This window comes from Mastigoproctus giganteus, chromosome 2, assembly GCF_048544385.1.
Source record: "Mastigoproctus giganteus isolate SK-2022 chromosome 2, ASM4854438v1, whole genome shotgun sequence".
NCBI lineage: Eukaryota > Metazoa > Arthropoda > Arachnida > Uropygi > Thelyphonidae > Mastigoproctus > Mastigoproctus giganteus.
This window is the reverse complement of record NC_143576.1, coordinates 22,544,256-22,568,315: the sequence shown is the minus strand read 5'-3', so window position 1 is coordinate 22,568,315 and position 24,060 is coordinate 22,544,256. Positions and strand designations below refer to the sequence as shown.

Sequence of the window (24,060 nt, the reverse complement as noted above, 5' to 3'; positions counted from 1 at the left end):
GTATGCTGTTGTATGAAATTGTAGAACTACTCAAGCACATATCTGACAATGATAAGAAATTAAGGGAAGATCATGTCGTTAGCTACTCTCTCAGAACAATACCATCAACTTCCAATTCATCCACAGCAACTGATTCAAACATAGACCCTACAAATACACTTTTAACGATGAAAGAGAAATTGAATTTATTCATTAAACATAAAACCAGCTTAGATATTCATCAAACTAACGTAAAGAAAATGATAAGTAGTAGGGATGATAGTGGGTTCCCAACCCATGCGTTGGGCACCCACTATCATCCCTCTTTCACAATCGGTTAACTCACGACGTTTACCATACTGACATCGAATTACCGTCTACGTGAATGCAGTGTACCGATATACTGTACCTGCCAAGCGGTGGGTTCGTTCGCGATGAAACTAGTGGCGCAGATGAAATAAATGTTATAATTCAGTATGGGTGTAACATTTTAAAATTAAATATGGCAGTTTTTAAATATTTTGAACACCCTCTCGTATTAACAACAGCATTTACCCTTCCACAATGTTTGTTTAGTTAATCCAGACGCATTGAAAAAATAATATTTAGTGCTGTGTGGTAAGAGAATATACTGCTATTCGATAATATCAATAATAATTCGGATTTCTTTCCAGAAATAATTTATCTTGTCGCACTCCAACTCTTTCCTATATATTAAATACCAAGTTAACCAGTATAACGATGTTCTATTGCTCTTGTAGCTTTTTTCCCTAAATTTATTTGAGTAAATTTTTGGATTAAATTCAAATTCCCCTTAAAATATTTTAAGTTAAAATAAAGACTTATTTTTTACAGGGATTCCTAAATCTGGTTTATTTTCATGAAATTTTATATTTGACTCTTTTAGAAAGATTCCTAGAGCCATCTCAAATGTTATTAAAAATCATACAAATCGAAATCCGGCAATTATTATTATTTTTTCCCTTCATATATATATATATATATATATACACAGTATTGTATATTATAATTAAAAAACTTGATATTATGTTTGTTTCAGTGTGCTGATTGTAGAATAAAATATAATATTCTTGAAAATAAATTATTCTTGGTTTTAAACAGGATGCAATAGAAAGTCGTTTTTTGAATAGTCTCTTTTTTATTATCAGTTTACTAAATAATCATGAATTATTACTATTTGCTTATTGCATTAATCGCAGCAGAAACGTGAAATGCGTGTTATATTTTAAATGTTATTAAAATACAGGAGGAAATAATGAAAGTACATTATAGAAATGTTGACTATGATTTTAGGTAGGTGTTGTTATTTGATTATTATTTTATTAAATCACAAAAATCTGGAAATAATTGTAGCATTTCAGGTTTTATTAAAAATTCAGGAGGAAATAAGTAAAGTATTATAAAAAAAGTTGAGTAAATATTACATTGTATAGCATGTGCAGCGAAGTGAAGACACCTTTGTATATTATTAGTAATGAGTTAGTGATTAATTGGTAACAAAATAATTAGTTATTTACTTTTTACTTCTATTTATAACAGAAAAAAAATTATTTAAAAAATCAAAATCAGATGACCTTACTGAAACCTCGCGCGAGACCTGACGACCATGATTTAGTACAAAGGGAAGGTAATTCGAAAATCTCATTGGAGACAAGCATTTGTGGTTAAACCGGTAGTGAATCAGTCAGAACTGTGTTAACATGGAAGCCACGAAGAGGCCGTATCTTGACTTCTCTTATAACACAAAGACGGTGGATTCAAAAGTAGGATAGGATACGAAATTCATCGATCTCATCCTTGATCACGAGAAATCGATAAATAATTTCACCTAGAGACATTGTGGCAGCTGTGCGCGACTCATCCAATACCTATGCGTTGTAGGAGATCAACTATGGGGTAATCCTCGACTGAAAGTTGCCTTTTAAGAAACATGTTTCGCATGATTATTCCAAAGCACTAAGAGCCCTCTGGAGGAAATCGAACTCGGCATCTACGAACCTATAACCAAGAAATCATAAGGAAATATAACGTGTTGTACTTCACTTATGTAATGTGCTTACGTCGAAGAAAAGGTCCACTGCATTTCAGAGCGCCCACAAGAAATTTTGGGGTCTTTAATTCTGTGCTCTAAACGTGGTCCAATAATTTGTCTTATATTTGTACACAAAGATATCTTGTTTATATGAAAGACATCTTTGTGTACAAATCTTCGCTATCGTCTGACCTCACCATAAGTTAAAAAAATATCATTTCTCAATCTATGTCCAGCTCAATGGTCATCTCAACGTCTGTAATACTGTTGGAAGAATAATACCAGGAAGAAACCTCAGTATTATATATGTTACGTTCACATATTTCTTTGAAAGTAATATATGTTCCGGGTAAAATAATGGAGTCACTGGTTAAAGATGCATTGCAGGATCGTTTAGACAAGACTGCAGCAATAATTCAGACACAGCATGGGTCTGTTAAGGGAAAGTCTTGTCTGACAAATTTGATTGGATACTACGATGTGGTTACAAAGGAACTGGATGCAAAAAAATAATTTTGATGTCATATACTCGGATTTCAGGAAAGCTTTTGTTGTTGGAAGATTACTGTACAAATTGGAGCAGAATGGTATTAAGGGTAAGTTGCTGTAATGGATAAAACGGTGGTTGAGTGGGAGAAGACAGAGGGTGGTAATCAATGGACGCTGCTCTTCGTGGACTAATGTTATTAGTGGAGTCCCACAGTGTTCGGTGTTGGGCCCACTGTAGTTTTGTATATTTATCAGTGATATTGATGAAAGTATATCAGGCTTAGTGTCGAAGTTTGCAGATGATACAAAGGTTGGCAGGTTTGTTAACTGACAGTAATGGCAGTGTGCTACTGCAGCAAGATCTAGAAAATTTGGGCAGATGGGCTGAGAAGTGGCAACTGAAGTTTAACATTGACAAATGCAAAGTACTGCATATGGGTAGAAGTAACCCCCAGAGGAACCTACCAAGTGTGTGGTAATACACTTAGAGTGGTAGAAAATGAAAAAGACCTGGGAGTAATTGTGCAGTCAGATATGAAGTTTTCTGAGCAATGCAGATAGGCTGCCAGGGCACGTCATGGAGTTTTGTCAATGATATATAGGAATTTTGCTAGCAGGGAGAGGAGGTGATTATCCCTTTGTATAAGGCAATGGTCATGCCACGTATTGAGTACTGCGTACAGGTCTGGAGGTCGTATTTTAGGAAGGATGTAGATTTTCGTGGGCGTGTACAGAGAAGGGCAACAAGATTGTTGAGGGGAACGAAGGGGTCCTCTTCCCAAAAGAGGCTTAAGTTCTGCAAATTGCAGCGGCTGGAGAGTAGGCACCTGCGCGGTGATCTGATTGAGGTGTATAAGGCCTTGAATGGGTTGAGCACGTTGAATTCTGATTGGATTCTTCCCCTTGCTCAGATTAAGAACCTAGAGGGGGGGACATAAATTCAAATTGAGGAAAGACAGCTGTAGAATAGTTGTGCGGAAATTTTCCTTTAGCCAGCGGGTGGTTAAAAAAAGTTTGTCCAGTTCCTCCTTGAGGAACTGGACAAACTTTTAGAGGGAATGGTTGTGTGAATTTTTTTTTTTTTGCTGATGCTATATAAGCTCATACGCTCGCTTTCTTGAATCACATGCCTCTATTACTATCACTATGTACAACAGAAGTTTTTATCTGTGAAAGCAGGGTGTTTTGCTGCTAAGTGGCGATGCAAATTTGAGGGTTTCGAGCTTTCGTTAGCCAGAACTTCATAGCACAAAACATATTGGAATTTAGGCTCATTTTCAGTTCCATTCCATGTAAAATCGATTTCAATGTATTCATCCTATTCATCATCACTATGCAGTTGCTTTATCAGAAGTTGAAAAAGCTTGTCGCAGTTCAATGTTACCGGCTTCATTACTATCACTTCAACAGTAGAATCGGATGTGCGTTTCAATGTTCTAGTTCGAAGCCACTTATCCATGTTGTTAAAAATAGGATTGATTTCAAATTAACAAAGCAAATAATGATTCATAAACAATACACTTATATGTGAAGGTTAATATGCTCAATTAGCACATTGTCAGCAAGGGCTGAATACAGACTGACTTCAAACCGAGAGCATGAGACCGACACGAACTATTCGATAAAATAGAGTGCATATTTAACGTGAAATGGGTAAAAAAATGTTAGAAGCTTGCCCAGTTATAAAAAAAGAAAAAAGAAAAAGAAGTTTTTCATGGCTCAGTTGGATCCAATTAGGCTCCGTCTGATAGACTAGCTTTACATATTACTTGTTTATTATATCAATAAAATTTGTCACCGTCACTGACTATCTACAACGACTACAGATTGCCGTTGGGATGAATCATGGAAATGCTTCATCAGTATAGGAGACAGACGTTACTGCTGCAATTAATACTACCTCGACTAACATTCTTAATTTAACCGATATAATTCTCAGTGTAACCGTTAATGTTGGCTCATCCAATGTTCAGAGGCTTATGTGAAAGCTTAGGGTTCTTTTATTGAATCTTGTGCATTTTGTACTCCCAAAGAATTGATGCAAATTGTTAATGAGACTGCATCGTCAAATTCCCCTGTATGTTTGTTTTTAGAATCTGCGTGCCCTTTTTTCAGTTATTAAAATGAATTATTATTTTATTTTTTATTATTACTTCATAATATAATGTTATATTAATTACATATTCATTTTGTTTTTATAAAAATTCTCCCAGAATTTTCCCAAATTCCAGACGTGGTGAGACTGCATTTGAAATGCTATGTTCAGGCGTGAAAGCCTAATTTAAGAAAAATTATTTTAAAAGAGATTTTTGAAAGAATCCAGAGACTGGCGACCCGTCTTGTGAGAATAGTAAGGGGAATCCATATGAGGAGATATTACAAATATAAAGGACATAGGAAGAGGGTGCATAAATTAGAGAAAAAGCCTCGAGCTCTGGGGTTAAACATACTAAAAGAATATTGCCTGAACCTACAACTAATAAAATAAAATAAAAAATAAAAACCAAAAGTTCATTGAAACAAAAATATATAATTAAAAATCTTTGTCAAAGAGGCTCTTCGTCTGGAAAGCTCCTGCCCCATTTTGCTTGGTTTTGTTTTTAATCCAGCTTTGTATTTTAATGTTTTTAATTAATTTGTTTTAGTTTTATTTTTAACACAGTCTAACTTTTAATTATATCTTTTTTAATTTTTAATTATATATATTTGTTTCAATGAACTTTTGGTTTTTATTTTATTTTATTAGTTGTCGGTTGAAGCAATATCGTTTTAGTAGGGTGCATAAATGTAAACTATTGAGAAAAAGTAATAGACGGATACTGATCAAAATATAATCAGTTATCGCGACAGACTGTTCTGGAACAATTTAGGTAGTTTCTTTTGAAAAAAAAAAATCCTTATCTGTTGCAGTGTCTGTTTCGCTGTTCATTAGGGTAGTAAAATGCATCCAGGGTCGCCGGTTGAAATGGGCCTGTATCCAAATAATTTCCCCACTCTTCAGACCCAGCAAAGAGGACTGGATATTCCCAACATTACTTCTAGATTAGTTTCTTCTTTGATTTATTTTTACGAAAATATAAATCCTAGTTGACATGAGTTAATAGGAAATATTCTCGATTTTCACCTCCACATATTTGACATTTTGGGCTGCTTTTTGATTTTCTGGGCTGTCAGGCTGATTCTGAAACTTATCATAATCGGATTGGGGAATTTGATTAGCTACACGGAGATGGCTGAAGTAACCTATGGTATACATTTCAAAGGAGGCATAACATCCAGTATTCATGGAAATGATATGTACTGGTCAGTGATAATTGGTTTTTTTTGGTAGACATCATCCGCTCCTAAGTATTCGAATATCCATGCTTGGTTTATCTAGGAAACAAAAGGAATATTAGTAGTAACCATATCAATAACCCCTGGCCTTGTGGCCGTGAAGGGCTTATTGCAATGTATCCATTGTATTAATATTATTATTATTATTATTGCAATAAAGATTTCTAGATTTCTAAATAATTTGTTGGCGCATACATCACTTTCTGAGCCTTCCAGTGGTTGCTCTTGTAAAAATATGAAAGGCTGAGGATGACGCAAGGTTAAACTGCGATCGGGTAGAAAAGAAAAATGGATAGGGACTGCCTAGTACAGTTAATTTTTAAAAAAAGCCCACTTTGATGTTAAATGGGAATCTAGGAAGTTTCATTCTTATTATCATAACAAGAATGAAACTTCCTGGATTCCCATTTAACATCAAAGTAGGCAGGTACATAATAGCACATATAGCTGCAGGTAAAATCTAACAAAATTTTAAAAATTTTCATTATCATTATGTTACTACAGAAAACAGATAAAATTAAGTGCTGTACAAATATCAGTTCTATGAACATTAATACCTTCATGTTGCAAGCAACATTTGAAACACCAAACAACCATACTTTCTGTGACTTCGCTAAAAAAAAATAACAATAATTTCGATAAATGTTTAAATAAAACCTTATTTACATACAGTTAGATATATATAGTTAGGTTTGTCTTAATAGCGAAAGCTATGAGGCGTACACTGTCTGTAATTGCGTGTACTCCTCGGTCTGTTTGCCTCTTGTTGGACAAAAAATCTAGTGTTTCTGGGTGGAAAAAAAAAAAAAAAAATTTAAACCTCGCCTGAGGCCAACTAGTTCAGCTACAATGTGGAAAAGCTCTTAAAAATTTCTCACTTTAGTGATGGAGTTTGAACTCGGGCCTTTTGTGCCCCATGCAAGAGGATGTGTGTGTGTGTGTGTGTGTGTGTGTGTGTGTGTGTGTGTGTATTTCTTTACTGCTTTATGCAGTAATTTATTACTATATAATATTGGTTTAAAAATACCATAGACAACTCTTAAAGGTAAAACTACGATAGTAGTGTAAAGGGCATCATTTCCATTGTATTTCATATTGTGCTCGTCCTTCACAACCAGTTACCATGTATTGCACTACCTCTAATAAGTAACGCTTCACCAATAGAGAAGACTTTTGTTACTTATTCTCGGTGGGCACCACCACCCAGACGGCACCGTTTCAAAGCTTGTTGGCCTTTCATCGTTGGGTGGGCAGGCACCCTGGTATTGCAAACATGACAACCCAGTTGCATTTAGTCTTACTTAAACATTATCATGTACACCTTTTGGCACCTCTCATATTGTGGGATTATCTTCACAACTGGGTTATCATGTTTGCAATACCAGGGTGCCTGCCCATCCACCGATGAAAGGTCAATAAGCCTTGAACCGGTGCCGTCTGGATGGTGGTGCCCACCGAGAATAAGTAACAATAGTCTTCTCTATTGGTGAAGCGTTACTTATTCGAGGTAGTGCAATACATGGTAACTCGTTGTGAAAGACGAGCACAATATGAGATACAGTGGAAATGATGCCCTTTACACTACTATCGTAGTTTTACCTTTAAGAGTTGTCTATGGTGTTTTTACAGCTATATTATATAGATAATTATAACTCTTTAAAATATTATGCCCAGTTGCATTTAGTCTTACTTAAGTAATTTATTACATAATATATGTCCACGTAAGTAGCAGAGTGGTTATAATCATTCCACACCGCGTAGAACTTTCCTGGATTTGCATCCTCCCATCAATGACGCAAGAAATTTTTATGGGCTTTTTACATAGCGTAAGGTGAGGTCGGTCATGGCTGAGAGTTTCGTTGTTTTTATTTCCAAGAACTTTACTTTTTTATCCAACAAACTGATTGAATAATATACATAATTACAAATATAATATACTAACGCCTCATAGCCTTAGTTGTTTTGGCATTTAACAGACACCTAATTAAATATATAATATACTAGTTAAGTACTTATATTAACATAAGCATGTTATTTTTAAGCTATAGAACTCTTCAGTCAAATAAAAGTAACTATACATAATTTTTTCCATATTGAAGTGAGAAAATTTTCCGCGTTTTATAAAATTGTCAAAGTTATTGCATATCATTCAATTTAAGTTCTGTATATAGTTCTTTAATCTCTTCTCACAGGTAATCATTAATCGATATAAGGGATTAGCAAAATTTGGTCTAATGCATATCATTGCTACATGCCTCTGTTTTTGGTTTAGTACTATTGTACAGGAAGCTGTAGAAGATTATGAGCATCACATGAACTCTTCAGACCTTTTCTTAGATATGGGTAAGACATTACTGCTTCTTTTATATGTACTAAGTCTTTCTGTAAAAAAATTGTGATTCTTACTGACAAGTAATTATAAATTAAGTTGTTTTATTGCACTGTATATATTATATTTATTCAGATAGCATACATACTTTGTTTCCGAATATATTATATCATAAACCATAGTATGCATCTTATACAAGGATTTGAACTGTTGAGTACCAAAAACTTAAATTATTTCACTCTAAGTGAAAACTTATATGGCATTTATTAGTCATATAGTGCAAGAAAACTCTAGGTTTCCATGTAAGTTTACGCTAAAAAATGATGATGAAATTGGGAATCAAATCACAAGTAGAGTGTACAATACAAGTGATGACAGACTGCAGGAAGAATTGTCAGGGCTCCAAGTCACATGTTCATGGCATCAGTTTCGATGAGTTCTGCAGTGGTTTGGAGTTAATGGGATTTTAAGGTATTTAAGGTATTCTTGTTTTTTGAGGCGGTCTCCAGGGTTCCCCCTATGTACCGCAGTAGCATCTGAGAAGCAACCATGCCAAAGCCGGAAAATGTGAATATGTGTAGGTATGTTGAGGGTCAGACGGCTCCGGAGATTTCTCCCATCCCCGCGTATGTGCAATGTATCGAATGACAGTACCTTGTCTATGCCAGAGGTTTAAAATAATGTATGGGTCATGTGGTATATAGTTTGTTGTGCCCATTGTTCATCCGGCCTGTTGGTCGCCGGGCCCCTAGTGGGACCCGGCGTTACCATACCTAACGACGGGGACGCCGGCAGGGTGTACCAAGAGACTAATTATACTCTGACAGGTCCTGCTACTTACTTTCCTGGGATTTCGGTGACTAGGACCTAAAATAAAGGTTGGAGCGATCGCGGTTGATTTCAGTAAAACTGCATTTAGAAATCGCTGCGTGGGGTTTTACACTGAAAGAACTATTTCTAGAGAGCCTAAAAGGTCGGACAAAATTTGATGTGATTTAAATTTGGACATGTGGGACAGTCACTGTACAAGAGAAAGTGTTGGGAGGGGAGGGTGAAGACGGGGGGAAATAAATAGGAAGAAGAGGGGTCGGATAAGAAGGTGACCCCCCATTTTAAGGTATTCTTGTTTTTTGAGGCGGTCTCCAGGGTTCCCCCTATGTACCGCAGCAGCATCTGAGAAGCAAACATGCCAAAGCCGGAAAATGTGAATATGTGTAGGTATGTTGGGGAGGCGAGGAGGGGAGAAGAGCAAATACTCTCCCCTCCTCTCCGGGAAATAGGAAAAATTTTTTTTTTTTTTTATTTAAAAAAAAAATAATAATAAACAAAAAACAACAAAGCCGCACAAGGGAGTGCAGTTTTGGGTCGCCAGTAGGCCATCTAAATCACCCTAGAGTCTTGTCTTTCTGTGGTATGGTGAGTTTTTTGTATATCACGTACTTGTTTGAGTTCTGCAGTCCTTCTACTCGGGTTGCCTTTGGTGTATTGCTATCGTTGATTTCCTTCTGGAAAATAGATCCTGGGCATATTGACTGAGTGCCTTGTAGTCCTCTTGAGTGTCTAACAGTCTGGGTTCTTGGTTCTCTGGTATATATTGGATTGCTGTTATTAGGCGTAGTCGTAGGTCATCATACAGATCGCACTCAAACATTAAGTGTCTCCAGGACTTTGGGTTGCCACAGGGACAGTCCGCGTTATCTATGATGCCAAGTTGGTGAAGCTTAGCTTTAAACGGACCGTGTCCTGTAAGGAGGAAGGTGATATTTCGACCGGGGTGAAACCACGCTGGCGCCTTAGGGTACAGCTTGGTGACAGTGGGGAGGTATCTTCTAGTCACTGCGCCCTTTTCTGTGTCGCTCCATCTCCTCTGCCAAATCTGGACTAGGTGGTCGGCGATTCTTCTCTTCTCACAGTTGCGGTCATTAGTGATGTCAGTAGTGAGGTCATACATTGTGGCCGATGTGTTTCTGGCAAGATGGTAGAGCAGACCGCAGCGAGTAGCCTCAAGATCCAAGGGGAGAACCCCTGCCAGGACTTGGAGGGCAGCCGTGCTAGTTGTTCTAGTTGCTCTCGACATGGTAAGGAGGATAGTCCTTTGAAAGGTTTCGAGGATCCGTTTATTCACTTCTAGTCTCACCCTCACGTACCAGACAGGGGAGTCATATGTGATGGCAGGGATGAAGAGAGCTTTGTAGTAGAGGGACAGGGTAGTACGGCTGAGTCCCCAGTCCCCAGTCCCTGCGAGTGACTCTAGCGACTAGGGCCGCGTATCTTCTTATCTTTTGTTTAATATATATTAGGTGTGGCTTGAAATTTAATTTTCTGTCCGGGATTATTCCTAGGTATTTAATCTGTTCGCACAGCTTAACTGTTTTGTTCTCAATCTTAATTTGTGGTGGTCTCCTTAAGTCTAGTGTACCTTTTAGCAGCACCGATTTTGTCTTGTCGGGTGCTAGTTTGAGCAAGTGTAGCTTCGTCCAGTGTAGCAGCTTTTGCAGGGCATCATTTGCTTGCATCTCTAGGGAGGATCTACTGTCAGCCTCGATGGTCAAGACAAAGTCATCTGCATAGGCCTGGGCCTCCACACCACCCAGATCCATGGCGAGGAAAATTCATATATGTGTAGGTGTGTAAAGTTTGTGTGTGTTATGTTGAATGTTGAATGCCGGCACCTGGCAACTTTGCAGCCAGAGGACAGTGAACACCTGGTTCGCTGCCCCCTGACTCCCATCCCATGCCACGTGGAGGCGTACCAGGGACCGCCAACAGGTAAAGATTCTTAGTGGGATAACAAGAAATTGTTATCCCAATAAATAAGGAAAAATGAAAAGAAAGGAACATAGCGTGAGAAGTAGGGGTAAGGGAATGGATGGGAAAGTGAAGGAAATCAAGGGGATGAAATAAATAGGATCCCCAGAAGAGGAAGAAAGCAAAAGATCGAAGATTAAAGAATATAAGACACTAGTGGGGGGTTAATGGGATTTAAGGTATTATTGTTTTTTGAGGCGATCTCCAGGGTTTCCCCTATGTACCGCAGGGGGTTAATGGGATACAAACCACTGTCTTCCTTGCGTAGAGTCCACTTGAATTGAGACTTCTTAACACAGTCCGGTTAGAAATGTTTTCACCTGTGTCCGTGGCAACTCAAGAGACAGTTGATGGCAGTACATCGCAAGGTTTCGTCTTACCGTTGGAGCCAGATAGCGGTGTGTTCTGGTTGACGTAGCCCTTGGGCGACCTTGGTCAGCTCTTGTAATGGTTCCTGTCTCCTGAAACTGCTCCATAGCACCGAGACGACACTGCGGGACAAATTACGCCAACGTGCCACCTCTTCCTGCGACTGCTCGGTTTCAAGTCGTCCAACTGAGGGCCATTTCAAAGAATCATCTAAACAACGATGACTTGCTATCCTGAGTACTGGAGATGTGGCTATCCCACTGAGCAAGCCAAAAAACGGGAATTAATGTCGTCGCAATCCGTGTTTTTTTTTTTTAAAGCATGAATAATATGCATAATGTGTGGCTCTGTAAGGTGGTAGATCGATTTCTATTGGATACTCGGAATTTGCATACCGAGATGCCTATAATATCAAATATTCGCCTTCGGCGACACTATTCACAATAAAATATTCATGAAAATCATTTTGTTCTGCTAATTTTATCGAGCAGTGTAGAAGTTTCAACACCCGATTTGCCCTTGTTGGGTTAGTGCCTTCTTGCAGTTCTTTCCGTTTTTTTCAATCCGAAGAGGCATGTTAAAATCTCCTATTATGAAAATTGGATAAGTTGGTTGCAAGTTCTGTGATATATACACATGCATGTGCAGTTCCATCCTAGTATCCGGGATATGATCTGGCAGGAGGTAGATAAGATATATTTGGATCTCTGAGTTTCGAAATTTAAATTTTGCAGATATCGCTTCAAAGTTACAAGTTGAACTCTCTGTAGTCATGCAAATCGGGATCGACTTTTTAAAGATAAATGCCACTCCACCACTTTTTTGTCCGTTCTTTTATTACCAGCTAAAGTGATGGATTCATAAATTTTCTCAGCAAGTCAATGTATCTGTTTTGATTGAGCCAGGTTTCCGTTAGACAAATTATTGAAACTTCATCATAAAATTGTAGGGTTTGGAAGGCATATAATTTATTTCAGATACTCCTAACACTGAAGAAAGCATTTAGGTATTCAAGAATTTAGGTGTCCTATTTCGATCTGACCTTCATCCCTCTTCCCACGTTGATCACGTAATATCCCACACTTCTAAACTTCTTGGATTAATCAAGCGTTCTTCCTCTGTTTTCAAGAGTGACAAAGTTATAATTCTTCTCTACAAGCAGCTTATACTTTCCATTTTTGATTATTGTGATATGCGGCATATTATCTGGTCCCCACAACAGGAATATCTTTCTCACAGACTCGAGAGAATTCAAATTAAATTCATTAAATTGTTATGCAATCGAAATGGCATTGCCTTTCACCGTCGAAATTATGGAGCTCTTTGTGGTCGCTTCAGAATCATTCCTCTTCACTCTAAACGACAACTCCATGGGTCTCTTTTTGTCTACAATATCATAAACTCTGTTATCGATTCTTCATCTCTTCTTGAACAAATACCTTTCGCTATACTCCGTTTGAATTCTCGTTATAAAATTATTTTCTCACTGCCTGTTCCTCGTACTCATCACTTACTTGGTAGTCCTCTGTTTCATTTCCTTCAGGTATTGAATAATTACAATATTGATCTAACTCTTAATCCATCTATCTATAAGAATGTGCTTCTTACTCTGTTTTCTTAATGTAAATTTTGTATATATTTTAATTCTAATTTTGTATTAAAATCATTATTACTGTTTTGTATTTTCTGTAACTCCTAGCGTTCTCACCTTTATTTAGGGTCTGTGTGCCCTGTGTGTGAGAAACGTGCATATATAAATAAATAAATAAGCAAGTAATATGATCGGATCTAGATTTATTTGATTTTAATTGCTAGGCGTGTGTCTTCAGTGTATATGATTTGCTAGGGAGAAACTACCTTATCTTCGAGCCATATGGTCAAATATGAGGATTTAGTATCTTCTGAAGGTGGTGGAATTCACAGGAAACGTGAAACGATGCGTGCGAATAATGCCTTATTTTCATCTTTCTGACTTGCACTTGCATTCTAGTTTTATTGGCAATTAGTTCTTTAACGGATGACGAACTAGTACGTGGATGGAGCCGTGTTATGAAAACCTCAGCTTTTCCCGGGACAGATTTTTGAGTAGACTGTACAGCAGTTCCATGTATGAACTCTTCTTGGTCGTGCCTGTGCCTATATAACTTCAGTCTGGATAATAATCCTGAACAAAGGGTCAAAAATTTTTGCCCTGTTTTTGTCTCATCACCACACCTCTACATCCATTTTTGATATTTTTACTTTCCTTATACACAAATCATCCTGAGGATTCTTATGTTCAAAGTGAAAACTGTTTCTCTTGAAATTTTGCAGTTGTCTGGGTTGACTTGACTGTTTCAGCCCTGCTTGCCACTTTGACATTATGGGAGGGTTGCAGTAAATGCCACATTTTCATTATTTTCTGAGCAGATGGAGTCAGCGGAAGAATAAGCTGAGGAAGACGTCTGAACGTGGCAAATGGTTGGCGGCTGCGTATTATCATTCACAATGCTGTGAGAAATGGTGTAACGATCGTTATGACACTGTGGCGGATGGGGGTCATCTTCTAGTTCACTCTGACACAGGGGGTTAACAGTCTGGAGTCTGGGAAGTATTTATCCAAAAACATGTTAATAACACACCCAGGTGTCATTGGTAAGGTTTGCTAATATTACTTGAGACTTTCCTTGCATTCCCTTATTGTCTGTCTGAATGCAGAAGACTGGTAAAGGTTTTGTTACCTTTTAATAAGGATTGCAGAAGGTCTTTTAGTACGTTACTGTCATCACTTGAGTTATAGTTTAATGGCGGAGAACACAGGTCATTCGTATTCTCCGCAATTAAACTATAACTCTGGAATTTTATAATCAGTATTTGTGCGAAAGAGAGGATCATGCGATTTAGGTAAGTCGCCTTCTATGTGTTTCATCTCATCTCATCGAGATTGCCTACCCAAAGACTGGGAAATCCCGGAGGATAGGTGGCCTCAATTAATTTAACTTTGTTGTTTGGCTGCTGCCTTTGAAAACAAAAGTCTGTTCCATACGAATCACCTATAACTATAAAAGGTGTATTCAAAATTTTAAAAAAGTTAAATTCATTTTATTTTGTAATTAATATTAGTTTTATGCTTCTTGTGAAGTTGGAAAAAGACCTTTGAATGTATACCCTGCATTTAAATATGAACTGTTACTTTCATCTCAATCAACTGTTTTATGATTACAATCTTACGGTTTTTTTCTTTTTTTTTTTGTTTTTTTTTCAGATATAGGGCGCATTCAAATTATTCTTGAACGAAACTCTTCTCGTCTCAAATGTCGTGGTGACTCCACTCTATCCAGCCGTTCAATGATGGCGATCCCTTACCTTTATCCATTTGCCATCGAATATAATATTTTGTTAGCAGGTGTGTGGTTCGTCGTATGGCAAAATATCGGATCCGAACACTCAAGAGCTAATCCTCATCATTTCCAGCACCGGATCATGAACCAGGATGGAACTGGTGATATTACATATCAGAGTAATCTCGTCATTAATGCGGACTGTCATGCTTCCAACAAAGGGCTTTTTGCAGGACTCTTTCTTCTGTTATCCACAGTAGTTACTGTCATTGTCTTCTTCATTGCTATGACAACCGATGGCTATCGACAACGAGCAGTTGAGATCCATACTTTCCAAGATGGTCTTCTAACAGTCATATCTTTTTTGTCAGTGATTATAGCTTACTGCCAGATTTCTAAATTAGACTTCAACTTACATCCTATCACTTTTCTGGATAATGTTCTGTTATTTGTACCTCTTCCCTTCTATTTTGTTCATGGTATCCTGTCTAGTGTTGCAGAATTCCAAATAGGAAGTTACAAGCGCCTTGTGGTTCATCTGCTGGTAACTGTGCAGGTAGTGGTTCAAACTCCATTTATTATTGACGGATTGAGAAGATGCAGTGAATCGCATCGACTCCGCTTCAAGAAACCTGGCAGAGAAATCATCATATTCCTTATAATATGTAACCTGACTCTCTGGATCGTCAACACCTTTGAGTTGAAGAGCGTGGAACACTATCATGCACAACGTCATCACTATGGAGAACTATTTTGGATGTTTCTTGGACACACAACCCTACCGCTAATGCTTTTCTACAGATTTCACTCCTCTGTGTGTCTGGCAGATATGTGGAAGACAGCATATGAAAAAGACGAGTGAAGGGCGCGATAAATATTGTGAATAAAACTGCCTCTCAACATACAGTCGTATATAATTGCACTTTATTGGGTACAAAACAGTGGACTGCAAGTGGACAAGCACGCTCGCCGGTATTAACTGTGTAATATTTCCATTAGAAATACTGCGTAATACCTGCTGATGTTTTGCCGCGCACCATTACTTTCTAAATTTTTTTTCTATAACCTCAGTAGAAAGATTACGTTTGACAGTGGTGCCGCTCGACACCTGTGAACGCCTTGCCAGACACACGTCGGAGATGCTCTGTGTGCAATATCAATGATGATGATTTTGCACACAAACAACTAGAAATAATTCGATATCTTGAATTACTTCTAGTTGTTCCCGTAGCCGGCGGATATATTGCATCAGTACTTCTGCGGGGGCGCGAAAAGGATATGTGCCACCCTGCAGCACGGTTCTTTTTTCTATTAGTATTTTAGAAGAAGAAGAAGGAATACTGTTTATTATATACATAAGGCATAGGCCGTACACAACACCCTTCATGGCTACAAGCTGGGATCTACATGACATGATAACACAACATAATAAAATAAAAACCAGGTGAGAATAAAGATTATACAAAAATTATACAACTGTAAGATTAAATTTTGGAGCAAAAAATTACAAATTTACATATGAAAATATATATACAACAGCGTGTTGGCTAGTAAAATTATTTTCTAGGGAGAAGTCCTTTTCTGGTGCAGGACAGTCATCTGAGCAGGCGCAGGTAGGTTGGAAAACTGGAATGGTGGATCCTTGTCAGTGATGGAGAGATCTTCGGAAGCAGGTTATAATATCCTGTGACTTGGGCCTGAGAAGGAAGTCGATGGAACAGGTTCTGCCTATATTTTTTATCGACTTGCAGAGGTCGCAATCCAAGGAGTATATGTATTGCAGCATTTGCATGGGTAGGAATTTATCAGATAACTTTAACTGGCTTGGGATTGCCTGAAGGACTGGGGCGGCCCTAAGGCTTGGGACCTGGATCCTTCATCTGCAGTTAGTCCAGAAGTCTGGTTCGGAAATAATGCCAACCGCATTTTGACAGCAAATTCCTGTGTTCTCTCGTGAATAATTGCTGGAAGACGTCTGATGTTAAGAACTGCCGCCATCTGGGTGGTCCTTGGTGCAGGTGGAAGCCGAAATTTCCATATGACCCACTTTAATAGCCAGAATTCCCCGCGACAACCGTAGCAGTTGAAGTCCAAACTTCGGCGCTATAGAGAATGACCGTATATACCCAAGTCTTAATGTATCTGCACCCAAAATCTTGGTCATGGAGGTGTGAAAGTTGTTGCTTAAGCATCCACCAGAGTCGGTAGAATTTTATTGCAGACAGTCTATATGTGGTAGAAAGGAGAACTTTTGGTCAAAAATAACGCGACAGTCGGTATGTTGTTGGACAGCAGAAAGCACGAATCCTAAAATGGGTTTCACCATTGCTGGGTTCCGTTTGAGCGGGAATGTCAACTGTTTCAACTTCTCCAGATCGATGTGAAGACCAAAACCAGAGAGGGCCTCGAGGTTCTAGATTTTCTGTAGGATTAAGGCATCGATATAGTCAACAGTGTTTCCAGGGTTGATAGGAGTGAACAGTTTTATGTCATCATGTGATGTCAGTTTGGCCCCTCACGAACGGCATAAGAGCAGCTGAGAACAAGATACCAGACAGGGCCCCGCTTGTGGTACTTCGGCTGTAATAGTCCTGGTGTAATGCGGATTGCCATCGCGAACATAATAAACCTGTTCTCAAGCATTGTATGAATAAATCACAACACGACTCCACAAATGAGGTAATACGTAGTAGGCTTGCCAACACATGAACGGATATGGCATCAGATACAGCCTGGACGTCGATATACGTAAAGGTGATTTCCGAGCCGTGCTCAAATGCCTGGAAGACCTTGGTGGTGATAGAGACTAGATTCGTACTGGTGGATCTTCACCGTAGTAGATCTGCAGTATCTGTTGTGGTATTATTTGGGTGGTTAACGTTTTCAGAAGAGATTCGGCAAAGAGCTTTAATAGGCTTGATGTAGAAGAAATTGGGTGAAAGTGACTGGGCGGAGAAGCAGAGCGTATTTTCAGCAGCCTTACTAGAAAGACATTAGTTATTAGTTTTTTTTTTTTTTTTTTTTAGGAGCATTAGCGATTAAGGCTATATTGCTTCGTATACTGTATAATGTCTTTAAAATGCATGTGTTCAGTGCCACATAGAAGGGAAAAAAATTTGATGAAGGATGTTATGAAATAGCGACAGGATAGGATCAGCAATAAATATATTGAGGCATTTCAGCATAAACTGAAAAATCCAGTGGGCACCGGATGTGGCCGTAGGTGCTAAGCTATTTAGTGCGTCGATCAACTGATATTGGGGTGAGGTGAACTGAATTTAAGGAGTCTGTTGAAATTTCTCTTACAAATTTTTTTTTTTTATCCAATTGCAATTGTTGATTCTTTAGTGGCCTCTGTATTGCTATTATAGCAATAATATAATGTAGTGTGAATATTATTTGTTATTATTTTACGCAGGCTCTTTGAAATATGATTTAACTTTTTGCCGATACTGTACTAGTAATCATAACGTCTTTAAAAATGTATTTTCGACAAGAAACTGTTAACACGCATCGATTAAAAACATTCTTTTCAGTTTCATTGTTTTCTTTTTATTTAAACAACCCAAGTTGAATTTGTTGTTGTTGTAGGGTTTTAGGAACATCAGCAACTAAGGCCGTATTGCTCCACGTGTATTTTCTGAAAATTGCGTGTGTTCTGAGGTCGATTTTCTGTTTACTGAACGAAAAACCCGAGTTTCCGGGAGAAAAAAAATGCTACCCTCGCCTGAGACCGACTAACTCAGCCACGTTGTGAAAAGGGCCCATAAAAATTCCTCCCGTCATCGACGAGAGTCGAACTCAGGTCTTTTCCACCTGGTGTGTGGAGTACGGCGATCCTACCAACCGTGTAACCCACGAGGGCCAACAGAATTAAAGTGTGCTCGAAAGTGTGCAAAGCGTCTATATACTTCATGTTTTGCCATCACAATGTAACCAACTCGATTTTCATGAAATTTTATATTTAATTTTTGTTTGTCGAGCCAATTTAAATTTCATTAAAATCGGACAAAATAGAAATCCGACAATTCCCCCCAGATTTCTCAAATTATCCATATATTGTGTCCTCCGTGAGAGTATAGTCGTTTTGCCACTTTTCACGTGTTTGGAGAAGGCTAAGTTTGATTCTCGTCAATGAAAGAGGGAATTTCTAAAGTCATCTTCAATCGAAGCTGTAGTTAGCTGATCTCAGGCGTAAAAAATAGGTCAGTTATTCCTGGTTTTTCAAATGCAAATCATTCCCTAAACACACTTCAATAGACAACACTTACACGGATATAATTTACTATTGACAGCCATTAATATAATGTATTAATATATTGTATAGTGTAATTAGCCGAAATGCTGGAAATTCCGCTTATTCCATAAAAAAAAAAAGCAGAAAATACGATGATTGGAGGTTTGGCGCTCAAGCAAGCAGTATATATTTTGTCTGTAAACTGCGTGTATTTTTTGTTGGACGAAGAACCCAGCTTCCAACAAAACCAGGCAATCCTTGCCTGCGACCGATTGATTCACCCACGTTAGTTGTTCATTAAACTGTGTTCCCTTATGGCCTTCTGAAAAAAATAAATAAATAAAATAACACGTAAAAATTCCTCAAGTCATTGACGGGATTCGAACCTAGCCTTTTTCTACACGGATGTGGGAGGACGGTGATTACAGTATATCAACATTCTTCCCGAGGCACGGCAAGCTCTTGTTTCAAGAACTGATCATCTTAAAGTTGCTGCTTTTGAAGAGTTTTTCTGTTATAAATTTACAAATTATTGAGTAATTAATGAATAATACATTTGTTTATTCTGTTACTCATAGAAGATCGGTGTTACGTTTCAATTTTTATTAAAAAATAGCTTTTTTTAACCAATATTTTAATAAAAATTGGGCAAAAATCTTCCAACAAAACCAGGCAATCCTTGCCTGCGACCGACTAATTCAGCAACGTTAACTGTTCATTGAACTGTGTTCCCTTGTGGGTACTAGTTGTCTCTGCGCAGTGGGCATAGTCTTAAACAGAGATATTGTACGGTCGAGTTCTGTGATTGGGTGATTATTGTGAATGCGTAATTTTTGTTTTTGATTGTGTAATTGGATGTGAATTTAGTTTGGTTTGGAGGGAAGTGTAAAGCTATCGTTTGGTTTGTTGTCACCATTTTCCTGGTGCCGTTAGTATTTTTTTGATGCCTTTTGCTTGTGGTGTTTGGTGTTGTTTTTTGCTTTCGTTATTGTGCCTTTTGCATATTATTCTCTGCTGCTGTCACATATTATTTTCCGTTTTTTTGTTTGTTGTCCCCTGTTCAGTCCCAATGGAGCAAGTGACTCCGAAATTGTTGTATGGCAGTCCGGCATGTGAGGATTGATGAGCAGGGCCGAATTTCCCATTAGGCACCGTGCCTAGGGCCTACGAAGGAAGGAGGAAAAATAGGAAGGAAAAGGTTTTCAGACTTAAGAATAATGCAACTATAAAACTTTAACATTATACTGGAAATTAAAAATAAAAAAAATCTACAATATCATCAATATCTAGATTACTTGTAACATTTCTTAAGATTACAAAAGTTTCTTGCTTCGGATTCTCGTAGTAGCAAAATCTTTAATAACGGCCTGGAAGTCCATATGACGGGTAATGGTCCTTGAAGTTATCACAGACATTCTCTCAGATATGCTAGACAAGCTGTACTTGCTACCTGGGAGCCTAAAACGCTGATATTCGGGTGACATTCAAGTCAAGTGGACCCAATTTCGGCGAAGTCTGGACGGTCTGTGACAGCCAAATCCTCTGTTTGCACCTTCACGATGGTGGGGCTGTTAGTAATCATGGGTATAACCTCCATGCACAAGCACTGTGGGTGACCACCCAGGTGTGAACCAACGTAAGCAGAGGTCGAAGTGTGATGCCCCTCTGTGTTACCAGGCAATACTAGGTGGTATATGACTCTCATCAACCGGTGCAATACCACCACTTTGCTTATTGAAGGCTTGAAGTGGTGGAACCCATGTTTAGTCTCCAGAGCTAAGTTCCAGTCAACCCTTTCCCATCTTTTCCATTATGCAGTATGACTGATGGCTTTTGAGGTTATGATGAACATCATGGCGAGATCCAATCTTCCTTACATTTGGAGGGTACAGCTCTAAAACGGTGTTCGCAGGCCGGCCGCTAGTTAGCACACCGGACCGAACCTATTGGTAACTCTTTAGGAGGCTTCCGGATCAGAGAGTGTATAATCTTGCTACCTCTACTCTGCCAGATAGCGACTGCAGGGAGTCCGAGTAGTGTGTATGCGGGGACATTGTCGAGGCCACATTATGTCAAGGATCTGGGTATATTCTTACCATGTGTACGCCATATCCAAAAATTTCATTACTTCATACAGCACTTTTCTTACTATTCAATACACCGTGAATTGTCAAACTAATAGAGCAAGCTTATCTGAAAAAAGATCTAAACCTCCCAAACACTTCCTAGCTCATTTCACAAATATACGTTGGCTCAGTTCTAATCTCAACGATGTGCATTTCCACTTAGAGTCTGCCAAACCCCTCGTACCTTTTCTGACAGAATCTCGGTTATCTGTTGATTCAACTGCTGCTCTTCTCAGTTGCCCAAATTATTCGCTGTATGACTCCTTTCGCCTCAAAGTTGGTATGCATATGTCCGTTCCGATATTCCCTGTCAGAGATTTGGTAATTTGGAATCTCCTCTCTTCGATTTTCTCTGGCTCAAAATCTCTCTACTTCATTGTGTCAAATTCATCTTTTGTCTCTACCGTTCTCCCAACTCCACTAATTACTTGGAGCTCTTCGACTTCCTCTCTTTGCAACTTGACTTTCTCCAGTCCAACTTTCCTAACATTGAGGTAATTTTCCTTGGTGATTTTAATGTTCACAACTCCAGCAGGCTTCCGTTTTCTAGTCACACTGACCCAGCTGGTCGAGATGCTGAGGCTTTTGCAATTACTAATGACCTTACACAGATTGTTCATTTACCTAAAAGAATACCGGACAATCCTAACCATACAGCCAACACGCTTGATCTTTTTCTCACAAACAACCCTTCTAAGTACGCGGTCGAAATGAATGGTCCTTTACGCACCTCGGATCCCAACTTGGTGATTGTCTCTTCTCTAATGGAGCTTTTATCTCGTGGCTGTTCCCAAACTCTTGTTTTTTGGCATTAGAAGAATGCAAAATTGGATGACCTGCGAGATTTCTTTTTTTCTTTTCCATGGTTGGATTACTGTTTCAAAACTTCTGATGTCAACGTTTGCTCAGATCGTGTCAGTGAAATTATTCTTGTAGGAATGGAATCCTTTATTCCACACTCCACTTTAAAATCTCGTCCTTTATCTAAATCTTGGTTTTCCAATAAATCTGCTAAGGCTGTTCAAGAAAAGAACGCTGCATATTGTAATTGGCTTGTTTCTAATTCTTCAATTTCATTTTCTGCCTACACCAAAGCTCGCAACAATTGGAAAGCAGTTATTAATCAGTCCAAACTAGATTTTGAACAGGCTAAGAGTAGAAAACTTGCTTCTTGCCCTAATAGTAGCCGAGCATTATGGTCTCTTGCCAAAGCTATTGGCTGCAACTTTTGCCCATGTCTGCTCCCACCTCTGTCCAAACCAGATCGTTCTGTTGTCACTTCAGCCAAGGATAAAGCTAATCTACTAGATTCCCATTTCTCTTCCAACTCATGTATTAATGATCTTGGTAAAACACCTATCACCATTCCCAACACAATCCATTCAATGCCTTCTGTGGTCTTCGGTCAAAAGGATGTCAGATGGATTTTGACGAATCTTGATGCTAAGAAAGCTCCAGGTCCTGATGATATTTCTCCACTTCTTCTGAAAACCTGTGCTCCTGAACTTACTCCTGTTCTTTGCCGCCTCTTTTCACTTTCTTATTCCAAAGGTGTTTTTTCTTCTGTTTGGAAATTTGCTCATATTCAGTCTGTTCCTAAAAAGGATGACAAATCCCTCCCATCCAATTATCGTCCCATTGCAATTACTTCTACTCTTTCTGAAGTAATGGAGAAATCAATTAACCGCCAACTCTTAAACTACCTAGAAACCTTCCGTCTGATCAACGATCGCCAATATGGATTCCGTCAGTATCGATCCACTGGTGATATTCAGGCTTATGTTACCCATTTATGGACAAATTCAACGGAAAAGTTCGGTGAAACACAAGCAGTTGCTCTTGACATCTCAAAGGCATTCGATCGTGTTTGGCATAAAGGTCTTCTAAACAAGCTTCCATCTTGTGGTTTGCCAACTGTTTTTAGTAATTGGTTATCCAGTTTTCTCTGAGATCGCTCTCTGAGGGTGATGGTAGATGGCTCTCTGTCTTCTAACTTCTCCACTAATGCTGGTGTCCTCCAAGGTTCAGTTCTTTCACCACTCTTTTCCTCTTGTGTATTAATGATCTTCTTCTATTGACTGGAAATCCTATCCATAGTTTTGCCGATGATAGCACATTGCATTCCACTTTCCATTTTGAGAAACCTTGCCCTGCTCAATCAGCTTCTACTTCTCGAATATCTGCTACCAATTCCTTAAATGCCGATCTCCAGGTAATTCTCCATTGGGGCAAAGACAACTTAGTTGATTTCAATCCTTCTAAAACTCAGTCTTTTTATTATATCTCGCAAAAAGGATTCTTATGCTCCTATGCTTACCTTTGATGACACTCCGATTTCTAGGCAAGGTGATATATCTCTTTTGGGGATTACTCTGACTCCTAATCTCTCTTGGCATAAGCACATTACAAATATTGCTTCCTCTGCATTTAAAAAACTTGGTTTTCTCCTTCACTCTGGTCGTTACTTTTCTTCCAAACAGCTGTTCACTCTGTACAAATCGCAAATCCGCCCTACCATGGAATATTGTTCCCACGTGGATCTGGGGCGGTGCCCCTAAAACCTCTCAGGCTTCTTGATTCCATTCAGAAGAGAGGGCAGTTACGTTAATTAATGACTCCTCTCTAACAGATATCTCCACTCGCTGTTTCCTAGATGTACTGTTTCTGCTGCATGCCTTTTCTACAGATACTTCCATGGGCACTGTTCTTCTGAATTATCTTCTATTATTACCGCTCTCTCTTTCAAAACAGTCTGAACACGTGCCGCTATCAGCCAACATCCATTTACTGTCCAACTTCAAACTCACAGAACCAACTTTTCATCTTCCTCGTTTATTCATTCAACTGCTGTTTTCTGGAACAACCTTCCTTCGTACGTATTTCTTGAAAATTACAGTCTACTGAAATTCAAGTCTAATGTCAAAAAATATCTTCTTTCGTCTTCTCAACCTCCAACCCAAGCACGGTACCAAGTACTATAGGTTCTAATACCTCTCGTGTATGGGGTTTTCATA

General features: G+C 38.6%; 1 protein-coding gene across 1 annotated transcript in view; it reads left to right on the top strand.

Moving 5' to 3' along the window:
- Window positions 1–15,545, top strand: part of LOC150089215 (proton channel OtopLc-like) — a 49,845-nt gene extending 34,300 nt beyond the window's left edge. Inside the window, exons 6-7 of the mRNA XM_090389897.1 lie at window positions 8,050–8,200; window positions 14,608–15,545. Coding sequence (XP_090246023.1) covers window positions 8,050–8,200; window positions 14,608–15,545 — 1,089 coding nt within the window. The remainder of the gene's footprint in view (window positions 1–8,049; window positions 8,201–14,607) is intronic.
- The last annotated feature ends 8,515 nt before the right edge of the window (window positions 15,546–24,060 follow it).